The sequence below is a fragment of the Papio anubis genome, chromosome Y (genome assembly GCF_008728515.1).
Source record: "Papio anubis isolate 15944 chromosome Y, Panubis1.0, whole genome shotgun sequence".
Classification (NCBI taxonomy): Eukaryota; Metazoa; Chordata; class Mammalia; order Primates; family Cercopithecidae; genus Papio; species Papio anubis.
This window is the reverse complement of record NC_044997.1, coordinates 8,171,291-8,190,339: the sequence shown is the minus strand read 5'-3', so window position 1 is coordinate 8,190,339 and position 19,049 is coordinate 8,171,291. Positions and strand designations below refer to the sequence as shown.

General features: G+C 38.9%; 1 protein-coding gene across 1 annotated transcript in view; it reads right to left on the bottom strand.

Moving 5' to 3' along the window:
- Positions 1-16,546, bottom strand: part of LOC116272400 (deleted in azoospermia protein 3-like) — a 49,477-nt gene extending 32,931 nt beyond the window's left edge. The window contains exon 1 of the mRNA XM_031661132.1: positions 16,292-16,546. Coding sequence (XP_031516992.1) covers positions 16,292-16,546 — 255 coding nt within the window. The remainder of the gene's footprint in view (positions 1-16,291) is intronic.
- Between the last annotated feature and the right edge of the window lie 2,503 nt (positions 16,547-19,049).

The following is a 19,049-nucleotide window of genomic DNA, read 5'->3' as shown; positions in this document are numbered from 1 at the left end:
CTGGGGAGAAAGGGAGGGTTGAGTGGTAACCTCAGTGATCAGAAATGATATCTGGAGAGGCAGGTGTAAGAATAAAGATGGTCCAGGAGTGCAGAATTGCAGAATGAGGTTTCAGGTAGAGATTGGGAATCAAAGGCAGTGTGCTGCCATTGGATGGAGCCAAGTAAATGAGCAAGAGTAAATATCCTGGGGTGAAGGAGTCACCAGGGCCCCAAGGGTCATCCAAGTGGCCATTTGAGCTCATCACTGGGAAGACTATGAAGAGGATGAGGAGTGACATGGAGTTTGTGTTGGCAAGTGGGATTCTATTTACCCCTTAAAGAAATCTTCTTTCTTTTCCAAGTGCATGTCTTAGACCAGACAGTCTAACATATACAGCAGTATTTCAAACATATATCTAAAACTGCTGTTGCCAGATGTTAAAAGTAGGAAGTCTTCCCCCTAGTGCCTACTCTTGCTTGGAGATTCTCAATGATACTTGGTGGTTTAAGTCTGAGGGCACCCACTGTAAAATTTTCTATAGCATTTCTGGAAATAGGGCTTGATTCAGCTATAAAAAAAGAATGTTGAATGCACAGATCTTTGAGATGATTAGATTGTGTTTAGACTAATAACTTCATCTTCATGATAGGTGACTAGATTTCTGGTTATTCAACTGCAAGCATCTGAAGTCTTTGAGGAAGATTGTCATTCTCATAAAAAACATCATGCCTGTACTTCTTCACCTGTAGTATCAATAGCCTTCTCTCCCTGATAAAACCATAGTGTCATTCAAGACCCAAGTTGGATGTCACCCCTGCAATGCCTTCCCTGACTGCCATTGAGCAGCTCATTTAGGTCTCATTCCTGCATGCAGGCTTTATTTACCTCATTATAAAATTATCCTATCTTATTGTGTTTCTTTCTTCCTGACTACAGTGTGAGATCATCAGAGATGAGGACTATATCTGTCTACACTTTTATATGCAGTTCCCAGTATGCTGCTTGATATATGAGCGGTACGTAGTAAATTCATGGTCTGTGAAGACGTAAGTGGAAGGTTGACTCATTCATTGACAAGTTCATATGAGCTTGCTAAGTCATATGACTCACAATGACTCATGAACTGAAACATTCAGACAGCACCACCACTAAAAACCGTGGAGATTTTATTCTTTTGGAGTTTTATTACTGAATGGACATTGTATTTATTTTTTTTTCCCTGAAGAACTTACCAGATTTTTGTTAAGGGGGCCAGGTGTGGTGACTCTTGCCTGTAGTTTTAGCACTTTGAAAAGCTGAGATGGTGATCTCATTTGAGCCCACGGGTTCAATACCAGCCTAGTCAGCACAGCAGAACTCCATCTCCACAAAAAAATTAGCTGAACTTGGTGGTGTGTTTTTGTTGTCTCAGTTACTCATAAGGCTGAGGTAGGGGGATCACTTGAGTCTGGGAGGCAGAGGTTGCTGTTATCCAAAATCAAAACATTGCCCTCAAGCCTGGGCAACCGAGCAGAACCCAGTCTCAAAAAATAAATAAATGGATAAATAAATAAAATTACATAAAGGCCTCAGAGATGTTAATTAAGTAGAATAAATTACACAAAGGATGTTGAAAATATATGGAAATGTAGTTTAACAGAAATTGGGAGTAAATATTTATGCACCTGGAATAACTAGTTGAGGAATACATTCAAGTGGATATATATATATATATATATATATATGTTTTGAGATGCAGTTTTAATACTTTGCCTAGGCTGGAGTGCAATAGCGCTACCTCAGCTCACTGGAACCTCTGACTCCCAGGTTCAAGTGATTCTCCTGCCTCAGCCTCCCAAGTAGCTTGGATGAGAGGTGCCCAACCCCATACCCAGTTAATTTTTGTAATTTCTGTAGAGATTTGATGTCTCCGTATTGAGCAGGTTGGTCTGAAACTTTTGACCTCAGGTGATCGGCCGCTTTTGGTCTCCCAAATGGCTAGGATTATAGGAGTGAATCACCATGCCCAGCTGAGTTGGAATTATTTGATGGTGAAATAGTTATTCTCAATTTCTGTACTTGGTTTTTGGAATTTAGGAAGCAGTATATATATTTCAATTTGTTATGCTTTCATTATCTTGCTTGCTAAAACTTAATGCGTTTTTTTGTTTGTTTTGTTTGTTTGGTTGGTTGTTTTGAGACACAGTCCTGCTCTGTCACCCAGGCTGGAGTGCAGTGGCATGAACTCAGCTCAGTGCAAATTCCGCCTGTCAAGTTCAAGTAATTCCCTGCCTCAACCACCTGAGTAGCTGGGGTTACACCACACCCAGCTAACTTTTGTATTTTTAGTAGAGAGGGGATTTTACCATCCTGGCTGGGCTGATCTTGAACTCCTCATCTTGTGACCTACCTGCCTCGGCCTCCCAAACTGCCAGGATCAGAAGCGTGTGCCAGCAAAACTAGCCAAACTTAATGCTTTTTACAGATTGATACAAGAAGACTTATGCTCAAAGTCTTGTTTTAGTAAAAGATATGGGTTTGTCAAGAGAAAGAAAAGCAGAGCTGAAGCAGAGAATTGAAGATTTTGAATTGTAGGTATGCATGTTTATTTTGGATATTCAGAATGAGGAGATTAAAAAGAATTAGTAGGTATATGTCTAAATATTCTAATATTCATTGCCAAGTAGAATTCTTTTTTATAAACGTGATATCACCCAGCATTAGAAGCTACACGTTAAGAGAAACCAACACTAGGGATGTGTTTTTGACATATTAAACATTAAGATGGAAAGCAGAATGAGATGCTATCACTAGGCTACAGTAACGTCGAACAGAAAGTTTGGAGAAGCTGTTAATACTTGAACAGATCGTACGGTTTAAAGTTAACTTCAGTCTTTCCGGTGGCATAGTTTTGTAACTGAATTTCAAATATCCACGCTGTAGGTTTTACCAGCTCTGTGCTCAAATAAAAGGAAGTGTTGTGGTTTGACTTGTATTGATGAAACTATTTCTCAAAGCACTTTTTTTAAGTGCGCAGAAATGTTTCATCCTTCATGTATTACCTGGGATTGAGAGCAAGCTCACCTTTCTATAGTTTGCACGAGAAACCTTTTTTTCCATTGGGAACGTGCTGCTGGTTGACAATCATAGATACTTTAGGGATTTTAGCTCATTAAAGAATTTGTGTCCATCTTATTTAATGTTTTCTCACTTCTATCGGCTTGATTTTTAAATTTCATCTCGCTGTGTCACTTACTCTCTTTTTGGCCATAATGAAAAGGTAAATTAATCGAGAGAGAGAAAAAAAGAGAAACCACCTTTGGCCAGAGGGAGTGCCTCAGTTTTTTTACCTCAAAAATCTCTGATCCCCTTCTCTCAGTATACATACAAAATCAATGTAGCTTACCTCTCCGTGGCTTTCCAGATGACCAGCAGAGGGAGCTCATACCTGGAGCCTTTAACTGTTCTTAGACTAGTCAGTGTTTTGCAGTACTTCTACACTCCTCTCTGTCATATGCCACAGCCCCCTGCTTCTGCTACGTTCAACACAGTGCAACTAGGTCAGTTCACAAAATACACTGAGGACTTCTCATTACCTGTGAATCCACCTGCCCGGCTTGGGAACTGGTGCAATGGGTGATTTGAAGTCTCACTATGAAGATCATTTTATTCTCAAGTAGTTGGAAGTCTTGAATGATGCATCTATCTGTTACCCTCTCATCTGGTATTTGATCAGTATTCAATCAATAGTTTTTTGTTTTATAGGGTTTTTTTGTTGTTGTTGGTGGTGGTGGTGGTTGATTTTAGAGACAGGGTCTTGCTATGTGGTCCAGGCTGGCCTGAAACTCCAGAGTTCAAGTGACTCTCCTGTCTCAGTGTTCTGCAAAGCTGGGATTATAGTGGAAGGTCACCCGACTTGGCTAAAGCCGATAGAATATTAAGAAAAGCAAATACTGTACCTTAAATATGTATGAGATAATTAATTAAATTCCAGAGTTATAGACAGCATTATAGAAGATGGAAATACATAAGTACCCTTTTGTTGTTGTTGTTGTTGTTTGTTTTTCTTGTTTGTTTGTTTTTGAGATGGAGTTTTGCTCTTGTTGCCCAGGCTGGGTGCAATGGCACAATCTCAGATCTCTACAAACTCTGCCTCCTGGGTTCAAGAGATTCTCCTTCCTCAGCCTCTTGTGTAGATGGGATTACAGGCATATGACACCACACCTATCTAATTTTGTATTTTTAGTAGAGATGTGGTTTCACCATGTTGGCCAAGTTGGTCTTGAACTTCTATCCTGAGGTGATCCACCTGCCTTGGCCTCCCAAAGTGCAGAGAATAGAGGCATGAGCCACAGCTTCCTGGCCGTAAGTGCACTTTTATTACTTTGTAACGAATAGTATTATTCTTCCATCTCAGAGTTGATTTGGGCCATTTATCACCTTTAACTATTGTTTAAGTGTTAATTCTCTTCCATGAGAAACCACTTCTTTCTTGAGACTCTCCCACTCCCCACAGTCAGGGAGTCTGCCACTCTTCTCAGTCATATGCCACAGCACCCACTTCTGCTAGTTTCAACACAGTGTAAGTAGGTCAGTTCACAAAATACACTGAGGACTTCTGGCTCTGTTCTTCCACTTCCCAGTAATAATTGGCATGTAGCAGCTTTAGTCTGTTGAACTAAAACTATGTCACGTGATGTTTTTCCTAAATTTGTTAACTCAGCTATTATAGTTTATTTACTTTTTTAAAATTTATTTTTGCTAATTTCAGAACCCAGAAACTAAAGGAAGAAAAAATTAAAAGCATGAGTGAGAACTTAGAAGATGGGAGCAGAATACAAAGTGTCTTGAGGAGACCTATGACTGAAAGCTAGAAAACAAACTTGTAAGGTAATGGTTTGGCACATTTGGAGAAGTAATATGTTGAAATTACATTGGTAGAAACGTAAAAAAAAAACTGAGGAAGTAGTCTATGATTCACACCTTATGCAAAGTTTAGTGTTTGAAAAAAATACGTATGTTTATCAATAGCCAATACTTTCCTGCATTTGAGTTAGGTTAGTTTTTAAAGGTAAGGTATAGAAAAGCACATCCTCTGTTCTTATTCACGGCCTCTTGAATATTTATTGAGGGTTGCGATTTGTTTTAGATTTCAGAGCACGTTGTGACTTGCTCAGGTTGCATAGTTGATAAGCAGTAAAATTTGAATTATAATCACTTTTAGTTACCTTTTCCTCTACCCCACTCATACTGCCCCAAAGACGGGAATATCTCAGAATGTATACATTATACTTAGTGGTCTGACTGTTTGTCAGTGAACATGTGTCTTGTATTCCTTCACGATTCCGCAAAGCCAGAACCAAAAGAAAAGAGATTAAATTAACTACGTGAGGCTAAAATTGATGCGGGGAAAGAAAAATATGTATAATTATGGTTACTTTGGCTTTTCTTTGCTATGACGTTGTGTATCAGTGAGCAATACCTCCATGCTAAGGCATTATGCCCATGTGGTAACTTTTCAGTGGGTTCGAAAGCATCTGACACATAAAAAATGCTTAGTTAATATTTGTGGTTTATATGTCATGAGGAAATGACTCAACTCAGGTGTTCTGGGCATTCATTTGGCCTCTTTTTATTGCCTTCCTCATAATTTATCATCAATATTCCATTACACAGAAGTTGCAAAGGTTTCTTGAGGTTATTGTATAAACAAATTCTACTTTTTAAAAAAGAACAGTTTTTTGTTATAGATGCTGAATTCCCAGTATATTCTCAATATATTTTCATAAATCTGTAGTTGTCAAGAAGTTGGCAGCACATCATTGCCTCTGCTACATATTACTACATAGCTAGCATGAAATCTCTGTAGTTACTGACTTTTTAGGAATACATGTATTAAAGTATGTTTGCTGATCTTATATAGTTATGGAGCTAGTGAACTATTTGGTATCATTGTGACAGCTTCCATGACCTGCACGGTGTCTTTCTGGCTTTGGGAATTCCCGTATGACATTGGCAAGTGTTGGAGTTTGGTGACTGTTCACCACAGAAATGATTCTTTATCTGTTTGGAATCCAAAGGCAGCTTGCAAAAGCTGCGACAGAAAAGTAAAACTGTGAAAATGTGCCTTTGGGCATTGCTAATTCAGATATAATGCTCTTAGCACCTGGTTTCCCAGACTGTGCTTGGTCCCTGGGCACAAAAGTCCTTACATCAGTTTGGGCTGAGCAGATGGTACAGATGGGTTGAAAGTGACTGTCTAATTATCTTTTGGGATTGAGTCTATTGTGTGCTGTGTGAATTTAATTTTTTCTTGCTCTTTGGGTCAGTTGAGACCAACTGGAAAGTGATGCTTCCAGTAACCTTATGACAACACAGCCTTCCATTTTATATGATTGTACTTTATCACATCAAGGCAGGGTTTTACTGGACATTTTATGGCTGAAAGTCATATCCCTGGCTTTAGTACTGAAGGACTCTGAAGTTCACACAGTGTTGTGTTCCGTGCCCTCAGGTGCACTTGTACCATAGATAAGCTCCTGCGTTGATAACCATCTTTCTGCAAAGATAACGGAGAAACTTATATTTAGTCATTCTGATTCTCAGGTATCAACCTGAAGTAACAGATGACTACATCATTAGAACTAGTCGAGCAATTGAAGAGAAAAGGAAGAATAAGGGTGATGTTGGGGGCGGGTAAGAAGCCATAGTTTTCAATTTTGATAGAAGTTAATAGCTTCCTAATTTGGGTCAGTTTTATATTCTAAAAAAAAATTAGCTTATGCTTCATGGTCTCTTCAATGGGGAGAGACTTTTTTGTCACATTTCAATCATATTTTCTTGTAATTTTAATTATGTAAAATTTAAAAAAAAAGTCTTCCCTGCCTTTTGAGAAACCATTATTTTTAATATTTTATATAAAGAGAAAGTTCAGTGATTTTCCTGTATATTTTATTAAATTTTGTTTTAATATATTTTGATAAATCTGTAATTATCAAGAAGTTGACAGCAACACATTGCCTCTGGTACATATTACTTTTAACCATGAGACAACTTCTTCTTCACTTATGGAAAATTTTATAACTTCTCTGTCTCCAGTAACACAGCTTCTTATTTTGTTGACTTCTAATATATGTTTTATTTATAATATTTTTACTTTATGTATAACCTCCTGAATTCTTGTATATATTGCCCTTGAGACTGGAAGGTGAGTAATTTCTCCGTCTTCAGATATTTTACATTTCAATATATTTCTAGGAAATTGCCTGTAATGATGAAGTTTTGGTGGAATTTTCAAATAGATTCTTGGGAATATACCAAGGGCGGTTATTTGATTTTGTCCATGCACCCAGTGTGTGGTTCCCCTTTTACTATTCTCTTGTGGAGACTGACACTTCTTTCATACATTAGAACCATTCATTATCTATGTAGCAAATCATGCTTTGATAATATATCTACCTAGATTCAAGTTAAATAAAATGAAACTGATAAAATAATACCTACAATACAATAACAATATTGCCTTTTACAACATAGTAACAGACAGATCTTCAACTTCAAGGACGTTAAAAATCTCTGGTTAGCAGGTATAGAAGGTGGAATTTCACCACATAGAAGACAGTTATAGCTTCACATCACCTGTTAGCTAACAGAGTTTCTTTCTTACTTGCCTGTGAAAGTTTCATCCCCTACACAGACTGTTTCATATTATAAATTAGTGATCATTAAGTCTGACACACTGGCCATAAATATTAAATAGCTTTTGTATTCACTGGGAAAACTTTATGCTGTTTAAAGGGCTGTTTCTTTCAGGAAAAGCTGTTCACTTGCAAGAGGAACTCACAGTTATTAATTCAAAAAAAGGAGGAACTCAATCAATCTAAATTTTATAGAAGAGCTTGAGGGAATTGTTCAACTTATTTTTTGAAATAGAGTTTAAGCAATATATAAAATTTTAGTCATACATAGTTTGCCTGAAGTCTTTCTCTCTCTGAGATGCTTAAACTACCATTTCTATGGCGAATAGGGGGATGACTAAAGTTAATTCAAAAGTTCTTAATTTCAATCAACACCATGTAGGAAAGTATAGATAGTGCTTTGAGTCCTCCTTGAATCCTATCTGTGTTTCTGAGTGCTTGTGTGCCTTTTCGCAGGTCCGTTGACTGCGTTTTCCTCAACTGTAAACTCTGGGATATTTTCCACATTATAGGGTTGTTGAGGTAACTCTGTGAGCTAACTGATGTGCCCAGTTGGTAGCAGGTGGCCAGTGTAATCATTGGTTTGTTTCTAAATCAACCTGTTCACTCTTTCCCTCAGCAGCAGCTGAAATGTCGATCATTACAGTGTTATTTCACAGATTAAAACAAAATGGGTTGCATTTATCACATGCCGTTGCTTCTTTGCTTTTCTGTTTATTCTTCTACTTGCTGTCTGAAGACAAAACTGGAAATTTATGCACTTGAAACGTTTTAAATATAAAGTTTATTTTTGCACGCCTAACTTACATGAGAACTTTGTAGACCATCATACTCAAATATAATTTGCACTACATAAGAAAGAGCGAGCCAGGAAGAAAGATGAGATCGACCATTCTGCTTCATTCATCGAGGAACGGTGACCTCAGCTCACCGTGAACCCATCCCTGAATTTGCTTCTCCACTGAGAAGCTGAAATAACCATGCCCGAACACACCAAGCAATTATCGCGACTTATTGTCATTATAATTTGTTCTGGTAATATGTAATGGGTTTTGTTATATTTGTATACTTGTGCCGCTGTTGGTGTGTTAAACTCCATCAACCGTCACCACCCATCAACTCGTCATTTACATCAGGTATAACTCCCAATGCAATCCCTCCCTCTCCCCTTCCCCATGATAGGCCCTGGTGTGTGATGTTCCCTTCCGAGTCCAAGTGATTCATTGTTCAGTTCCCACCTTATGAGTGAGAACATGCGTATTTGGTTTTTCTGTTCTGTGGAGCAAGAACTATGGTTTCCAGCTTTAATCCATGTCCCTACAAAGACACAAACTCATTTGTTTTTATGGCTGCATAGTATTCCATGGTGTATATGTGCTACATTTTCTTAATCCAGTCTGTCACTGGCTGACATTTCGGTTGATTCCAAAGCCCTTGCTATTGTGAATAGTGCCACAATAAACATAATGCGGTGCATGTGTCTTTATAGCAGCATGATATATAACCTTTGCATATCCCCAGTAATGGATGGCTTGGTCATATGGTACATCTAGTTCTGATCCTTGAGGATTCAAGCATACTGTTTCCATAATGGTTGAACTAGTTTACAATCCCACCAACAGTGTAAAGTGTTCCTATTTCTCCACAACCTCCAGCACCTGTTGTTTCCTGACTTTTAATGATTGGCCATCTCTAACTGGTGTGAGATGGTGCATTCATTAGGCTTTGACTTCAGCCTTGATGGCCAGTGATGATGAGCATTTTTTCATGTGTCTATTGGCTAGCCATCAGTAGAAAGCTGAAACTGGATCCTTTCTCTCACTTCTGCTACGAAAATAATTCAAGATGATTAGAGACTTAAATGTTAGACCTAATACCATAAAAATCCTAGAGGAAAACCTAGGTAGTACCATTCAGGACGTAGGGCTGGGTGCTACTCCCATGTTCAAACACCAAAGCAATGGCAGCAAAAGCCAAAATTGACAACTGGGATCTAATTAAACTAAAAGGGCTTCTGCACAGCAAAAGAAACTACTCATCAGAGTGGAACAGGCAACCTACAGAATGGGAGAAAGACTTTTTTGGGTAATCTACCATCTGACAAAGAGCTAATATCCAGAACCTACAAAGAACTCAAACAACCCTTACAAGAAAACAAACAACCCCATCAAAATGTGGGCAAAGGATATGAACGGACATTTCTCAAAAGTATTTCTTATTTTTTTAACTTTCTTTCTTTTTTACTTTTTAAGATGGAATTTTCATTCTCGCCCAGGCTTGAGTGTAATGATGCGACCTGGGCTCACTACAAAAACTGCTTTCTGGTTCAAATGATTCTCCTGCTTCAACCTCCTGGGTAGCTGGGATTACAGACACCCACTACCATGCCCAGCTAATACTTGTAGTTTTTAGCAGAGGTGGGGTTTCACCATGTTCCTAGGCTGGTCTCAAGGTTTTGACCTCAAGCCATCTCTCTGCCCATTATGGTCTCCCACTGTGCTGGGATTACAGTCCTGAGCCACAGTACCTTGCTGTATTTTTAGAGGACATGTAGTTTCTCTATGTTGCTCAAACAATCCTCTCATGTTGACCTCCCAAAGTTGTGGAGTTACCATGCTTGGCCGTTTTTACCTTACCTTTTCATATTTAAAACAAATCTATATTACTATGATGAATGATTGCTGTTAAGTCCTTTGTTGTCTCTGAAAAAATAGGCTGATCATCTTAGAAGGACTTGCTTCATTAGATGTGGTTCATAAAACTTCCTCTGCCCCAACTCTAGGGCAGAAGGCAATTTCTGTTACTGTAGTTTGGGTCTTTTTAGCAGAGATTCGGATAACTGTTTACTGACCTTAGTTAAATTATGACACTATGCTTAAAGGAGCCTGCCAGCTTGTACTTGTGCAGCACTATAAAGTCATCATTCAAATGTAAATTTTCCTGTGTCTCAAAGCACAGTCTTTGGCAGTAACAAAATAAATGTATGCTGAATGAAAGTGTTCAAGAGATGAGTAATCCTTTACTATTAAAGAAGGAAAACTGGAAGAGAATAAAATTGAAAATGTGCATCTCCTAAACCATATGCCCACCCCCTAGGTTCAAGCAATTCTGCTGCCTCTGCCCCCCAAGTAGCACAGATTACAGGAATGTTACCCACCACCTGGAAAATTTTTTGTACTTAAAAGAGACAGGGTTACACCATGTTGGCCAGGCTGGTCTCAGTCTTTTGAGCAGATATTACTCTTCAGAGTATAAACTTGTAATACGAGAAAACGTAAATTATTATTTTCTTACCATTACTGATTGGCTTTGGTGTCATTTGTTAACACTTATGACCAAACCCAAGATCACATAGGTTTCTTTGTGCCCTTTCTTCTAGAATGTGCATAGTTTTACATTTCCAATTAATGCCTCCTTCATCAAAAATAAGGAAAAAAGAAAAGAAACAGGCTGAATTGCTGGCAAGACAGCTGAATAAGAACAGCTCCAGACTGCAGCTCCCAGGAGAGACTGACACAGAAGGTGAGTGATTCCCGCAAGAGGTACCCCACAGAACAGCAGCAGTCTGACATAGACCTGGGGACACCGGGAGGCTTGGTGGGGAGGGCGTCTGCCATTGCTGAATCTTGGAGTAGGCTTTTTTACCCTCATGATGTAAACAAAGCTGCAGGAAACTTCAAATCGGCGGCGCTCTCAACGACTTGCTGGCGCGTGACGGGCCGAGCGCCGATTCCTTCCGCGTGCGCCTGGCACAACAGCCCCAGTCAGGGCTCGCTGTAAATAAAACCTCCATCTCCTTGGGACAGAGCAGGTGGTGAAGGGGCAGCCATGAATGCAGCTTCTCGCAGGCTTCAACATTCCTGCTTGATGGCTCTCCTGCTTGATGGCTGTCACAGAAGCAGACCTCCCATCGAGCATTCCGCTCTGCTAATGGTCAGACTACCTTCATGTGGGATCCCTGACCTCTGTGATATTCTGCAGGATGGGAGACACCTCCCGAAAGCTGAGAGACACCTCATACAGCAGAGCACTGGCTGGCATCTGAGAGGTGTCGGGGATGAGGATGTCCAGAGAAAAAGAACAGGCAGCAATCAATGAGACAGGAAAGTAACAGGGATATTATTCAGGACTTGAACTCAGCTGTGAACTAAGTAAACCCTATAGGACAACCTGACAGAACTATCCACCTAAATCAACAGAATATACATTCTTCTTGGTGTCACATAACATGTATTCAAACTTTGGCCGTACAATTGGAAGTAAACACACTATTCAGCAAATGCAAAAAAAGAATGGAAATTATAACAAAGAGTCTCTCTCAGACCACAGTGCAATCAAATTAGAACCCGAAGATCAAGAAATGCCCAAAATGGGCACAACCATAGAAACTGCACACCCTGCTTCTGGTGACACTGCTGGGTAAATAAAGAAGGCAGAAGTAAAATGTTCTCTGAAACCAATGAGAAATGAAGACACAACATATCACAATCGCTGGGACACTTTGAAAGCAGTGTGTAGAGAAAAAATGTATAGCCTCTAAATGTCCACAAGAAAAACAGGAAAGATCTAAAATTGACTCCCTAACATCAAAATTAAAAGAACCAGTGAAGGACAGCAAATGAATTCAAAAGCTACCAGAAGACAAGAAATAACTAAGATCAGAACAGAACAGAAGACGATAGAGACAAAAAGTCACTTAAAATGTCAATAAATCCATGAGCTGGTTTCTTTTGAAAGAGCAACAAAATAAATACAGACCACTAGCCAGACTAATAAAGAAGAAAAAGAGATAAAAATCAACAGATGCACAATAAAAATGGCATAGGATTATCACCACTGATCCCACAGAAATACAAACTACCATCAGATAATACTCATAAATGGCTCTATGCGAACAAACAAGAAGGTCTAAAGAAAATGGATGCATTTCTGAACAATATTAATGCTATCAACCCAAGTCTCAACCAGGAAGAAGTTAAATCCATGAATAAAACCATTAACAAGTTCTGAATTGAGGCAGTTACTGATAGCCTATCAACAAAGAAAATCCAGGACCAGACAGGACAAGACAGATTCATAGCCACTTCTACCAGAGATGCAAAGAGGAGCAGGTACCATTCCTTCTGATATTGTTACTACAAACAATATGAAAAGAAGAAATCCTTCCTAAAAACATTTTACAAGGGGTAATTACCCTGATACTAAAACCTGGCAGAGACACACCAAAAATAAAATTTCAGGTCAATATCCCTGAGTAACATTGATGCGGAAAACTCAATAAAATAGTGCAACCGAATCCAGCAGCACATCATCATGCTTATCCACCACGATCATTTTAGCTTTAGCCCTGGCATGCGACGCTGGAACATGTGCAAATCAATAAATGTAATGCATCACGTAAACAGAACCAATGACAAAAACCACATAAGTTTATCTCAACAGACGAAAAGGTCTTTGTCAAAAACTCAATCTTAATACTTGTGGTAAAACTTTCAATAAAGTAGATATGGATGGAACATATTCAAATAATGAGAGCTGCTTATGGCAAACCCACCACCAATATCATACCGAATGGGGTTAAAACTGGAAGCCATCCCTTTGAAAAACTGATACAAGACAAGGATGCATTCTTTCTCCACTCTTATTCAACATAGTATTAAAGTTTGCACCCCTCTCTCCACTCCTATTCAACAGAGTATTAAAGTTTCAAGCAGCGAAATCAGGCAAGAAATAATCGGTATTCAAAATAGAAGAGAGGAAGCCAAATTGTCTCTGTTGGCAGATGGCAGGATTGTATACGTAGAAAACCTATCAATCTCAGCAAAATATCTCCTTACGCTGGTAAGCAACTTGGCTAAGCCCTCAGATTCAACATCAATGTGCAAAAATCACTCAACATTCCTACACACAGTAAGAGAAAAACAAAGCATGAGTAAACCTTCATTCACAATTGCTACTAAGAGAATAAAATACCTCGGAATACGACTTAGAAGGAATGTGAAGAAACCGTTCGAGGAGAGCTTCAGACCACTGCTGAAGGAAATAAGAGAGGACATACAGAAATGAAAAAAGCTTCCATGCTTATGGATCAGACGAGTCAATATTGGAAAGACGGCCATACTGCCCAAAGGAATTTATATGATTCAATGTTATCCCTATATCGTTACCATTAGTTTCACAGAATCTGGAAAAAACTACTGTATAATTCATATGAAACCAAAAAAGAGGCTGCATAGCAAAGACAAGCAAAAAGCTTAAGATTGCTTCCAAGCTGGAGGCATGATGCTCTCTGAGTTCAAAATGCATTACAAGGCTACAGTAAGCAAAAGAGCATGGTACTTGTACCAAAGCAGATGTACAGACCAATGGAACAGAACAGTGGCGTCTCAGGAATAATACCACACATCTACTACAATGTGATTTTTAATAGGCCTGAAACAAGCAAGCAATGGGGAAAAGAGTTTCCCTTTAATGAATGATATTGGGAAAACTGGTTAGCCATACCCAGAAAACTGAAACTGGGCCACTTGCTTACATCTTATGCAAAAATCAACTGAAGATAAATAAAAGACTTAAATGTGACAATTAAAAACCAATGAAATTCTAAACGAAAACCCAGGCACAATTATCTCGGGACATAGGCATATGCAAAGACTTCCTGTTTAAACACCAAAAGCAATGACAATAAAAGCCACAATCGACAAATGGAATCTAATTAAACTAAAGAGTTTCTGCACAGCACAATAAATTTTCATGAGTGTGAACAGACAACCTACAGAATGGGTGAACAATTTGGCAATTGATCTATCTGAAGGAAGGCTAATATCCAGCATCTAACCAAAAGTTAAACAAGTTTACAAGAAAAATAAAAAATTAAAAAACAAAAACCTCATCAAGCAGTGGGCAGAGGATGTGAACAGACAATTCTCAAAAGACTTCGATGCAGCCAACAAACATGTGAAAAAAATGCTCATCATCACTCGTTATTAGAGAAATACACGTCAAAACCACAAGTCAAAACTACAAGTCAAACCACATGCCAGTTAGAATGGCGATCATTAAAAAGCCAGAAAACAGCAGATGCTGGAGAGGATGTGGAGAAATAGGAAGGCTTTTACAGAGTCAGTGGGAGTGTTAATTCTGTAACCCTCGTGGAAGACAGTGTGGCGATTCTTCAAGGATCTAGAACAAGAAATACCATTTGGATCCAGCAATCCCATTACTGGGTAACCAAAGGACTTTAAATATTCCACTACAAAGACACAGGAACATGTATGTTTATGACAGCACTCTTCACAGTAGCAAAGACTTGGAAACAACCCAAATGTGCACCAATGATAGACTGGATAAATAAAATGTGGCACATATACACCATGGAATCATAGGCAGCCATAAAAATTGATGAGTTTCTGTCTTTGCAGGACCTTGAATGAAGCTTTGAAACCATCATCTTTGTGAAACTGTCACAAAAACAGAAAACCGAAGACCACCTGTTCTCATTTTTAAGTGGGAGTTAGCAGTGAGAACACATGGACACGGGGAGAACAGCATCACATGGTGGCGGGTGGTGGGATAGTGTAGAGATAACATTAAGAGAAATACCTAATGTAGGTGACTGGTTGATGGGTGTTCTCTAATGGCCAGTGATGATGGGCGTTTTATCATATGTCTGTTGGCTGCATAAATGTCTTCTTTGAGAAGTGAGAACAAACACTTTTAAAAAGACATACAGGGCGGCCAAATTAGCCCTATTTTAAAAAAGTTCAATATCATTGATTATTAAAGAAATGCAAATCAAAAGAACAATGAGATACCATCTCATACATGTCAGAAAGGGTATTATCGTAAAGAAAAATAGTAAGAGATGCAGGCGACGTTGTAGAGACCAAGAAATAGTTATGCGGTGTTGGTGGGAATGTGAATTAGTTCAACTTTTGTGTAACCAAAGAGGCCTCAAAGGCTGGAAAGCAGAACTACTGATCACCCCACAATCCTATTGCTGGATATGTACCCAGAGGAATATAAAAATCTCCCTACCGCAAAGACACACCAGTGCAAATGTTCGCTGCGGACTATTCACAAGAGAAGACGTGGAATTAACCAAATGCCCATCAATGAGAGATTGGATTAAAGAAAGTATGGTACATACCCACAAGGAATACTATGCAGCCATAAAAACCTACAATTATGCCTTTTGAGGGTACGTGGATGGAGCTGGAGGATATTATCTTTAGTAAACTAATGTAGGAACGGTACACCAAATATCGCATGTTTTCACTAGAAGTGGGAGTTCAGTGATAACAACTCGTGGACACAAAGAAGGGATCCACAGACACGGGACCTACTTGAGGGTGGCAGATGGGAAAAGAGAGACCAGCAGGGAAAATAACTAGTGTTTACTAGACTTAGTACCTGCGTGATAAAATAATCTGTACAACAAAGCCCCATGACAGTAGCACACCTACATAACAAAGCTTGACATGTACCCTTGAGCCTAAAATAAATAATAATAAAAAAGAGGATATTAGGCAACATCTCCGATTGAATTTCCAAAATGATGGCACTGAACCATCTGAGCTCTGCTTTTATTTGGTGCGGCAGGCCAGCCAGGAGGGGGAGCACAGGTGCCTCACCTTGACCATGACGGTCCTGCAGTTCTTCTGCCGGCCAGCAGGTGGAGCATGAGTCCGCCTTTTCTGACCCTGCGAGGGCCCGCGTGTTCTGAGCATTCGGACTGAGGGTGACAGCTGCGTTGTCCTCAGCACAGACCTGAGCAACACCGCCTCGCTCCGGGACAGCTGGAGGCAGAGGTAAATAAAAAATTTCCTCTGACTGCTGAGGATCAGGGACCCAGCAGAAGGGCTTCGTGTAAAATAAAAAATCCCCATGGCTTTAGAGCACCCCAATGTCCTTCCCCACACCCAAGGTGTGGTGGCCACGATGCCGGGTCCACAGCGTGGCCTCGTGACACAGATGTATCATTCGTCACTTAACATCTGTAATAGAAATACAACATCCGTAAACATATATATCACCCATAACAGGGAGGTGACGTTTGTAATACTAACGTAACACCGGAAATACCACTAATACCACTGTAACACTCGTAACAGCAATAAAACACTCATAACACCAGTACAGCATGCGAAATACAAACATAACCTCCATAATACTGATCTAAGTCTGCTAATACAACTGTAACTCTCATAATACCAATACACAATCCACAATGCAAATGAAACATCCGCAACACTTATGTGACGCTTGGAATGCTGTCCTGACACCTGTAGTAAAACTGTAACACTCGTAATAGCAATATACCTCTCATAATTCCAATATATCATCCTGCAATATAAATATAACAGCTGTAATACTGATGTAACACCTGTAATACTGATGTGACCTGTAATACGAACACTCAGAATACTAATACGACATTTGTAATACACATAGAACAACTATAACACTGATACAACACCCATAATTACTGACATAACACTTAACATAAAGATGGAACACCTGAAACACTGACATAACATTCCTACTCTTACCGGGGCACTTGGTTTCACAGCTTCCACTGAGCTGGATTTGGGGGAATTTGTCCTCTATAATGAAGTTTGATGGTGGTGTCTCTGCTTTAGTGACAAGATATTGACATGGTTGCTTTTATTAAAAAGTACTTTATTCTCAATAATTTCCTACTTCTAGGAAACTTCCAATAGCTGCTAGTATACTTTAATCTTTTCTCTCAGAATCCCCAGTGGTTTCTGCTGTGCTAGATTTGAAGCTTTATGCAAAATATTCCACTAGGTTTTACGGAAAGTGGAGACAATCTCCAAGGGTAACACCACGTAATTATTACGTCAGGAAATACAGTTAGTATTGGTAATGGTAATGGCAAAATATTCATTTAGAAACACAAGTTTCATTCTGTCACTTTCTGAATTAGTTTTGCCCATGGTTTCTGCTGATCCTAGAACCAGAGACATCGAACTGACCTTGGCTGCACACCTCAAGTTCTCCTACCTGTTTCCCTTGCCCATTCAGTCTGCTCAACTGCCTGCCGTCTCGTCTGCTTTCACTTGTGGGGACGCAGGCTCTTGGGTGTCTCAGGAATTCTATGTGCAATCTCTCAGTCTATTAACCCAGTGCTCACCCTTATCTAATTTTCCAAGGCTTTGTCCAGCTAGGGCTTTAAAGTCACAGTTTGTGCTCTCTAACTCTAGAAAAGCTAGTAATTGCTGTTTCTAAAGATAAAAAGAAATTCATCCTTTGTCAGATAATTGAGAAGATCACTCTCAATTTTTAAATCAAGGAAATAACAATTAATGAAATAAATTCCATGTTTGAGATAATTAGTAAAGAAAGAAATCTCAGTGCTGAAGACAGATAACACAAATAATGATTGAAATTCCGTAAGAACTTAATGGACAGACTATTACCTTGCTATCTTCCCTGTGTGTTATTAGTTCCAAGTTAGGTTAGGTTTTAATACTTGTTATTTAAATATGTATACACAATACCAGTTATGTTAGGTTTATATTGTATGTAATCCATCAGTACATTTAACTGACATAAAGGTCCTAGCACACATTATGACAATTTATATAAATATTTGTAAACCTCCTTAACTGTAGAGTGTAAATTGAATAAAGTAAGCTTAGATATTTAAGCAGGTGAATTATTAATATTTAAATATTGAAATGCTGTGAGGGTATGTAATTATGTCACAGTTTTGGCACTGGAATGGGGCAGTTGTGTATCCACGTACCCCTTTAACTTAATGACTTTCCTTTTCCTGCCAGATATTTTATTTTCTCATCTAAGGAAACTTACTCCCCAGCAGTATTGTTACCTTGCCTGCTCCTCAGGTGGACTTGGACAGGACTAATTTTACCACACAGAATGACAGGACTATGAGAAAAGCGAATGTATGAAACACTTGATGGAGTAAAAAATACGTTTTACTGTTCATCTTTTTATGTGCTTCTTTTCCATATGCCTGCCTTTCTGGTGAAATGCGTACTCAAGTATTTCTCCATTTTGTAATTGGATAGTTGGTTTTTTTGTTGTTGTTGTTGCTGAGGTACGCGAGTTCTTCATACATTGTGGATAACAGATTGTTACATACATGATAGGCAAACCTTCCTTTGTGTAACATCCTTTCACTTCCTTGATAGTGTCTTTTGATGTACAAAAAATGTTTAATTTTGAGAAAATTCTTTCTTTAGTTGTATGTGCTTTTAGTATCAGATCTAAGAAACCACTGCTAAATCCAAGGTTTTGAAGATTTGTCTGTATGTTTTCTTCTAGAGTTTATGTTTTCACCTCTCATATATACTCTTTGAACCATTTGGAGTTAATTTTTCTGTGGTGACAAAAGAGTACAAT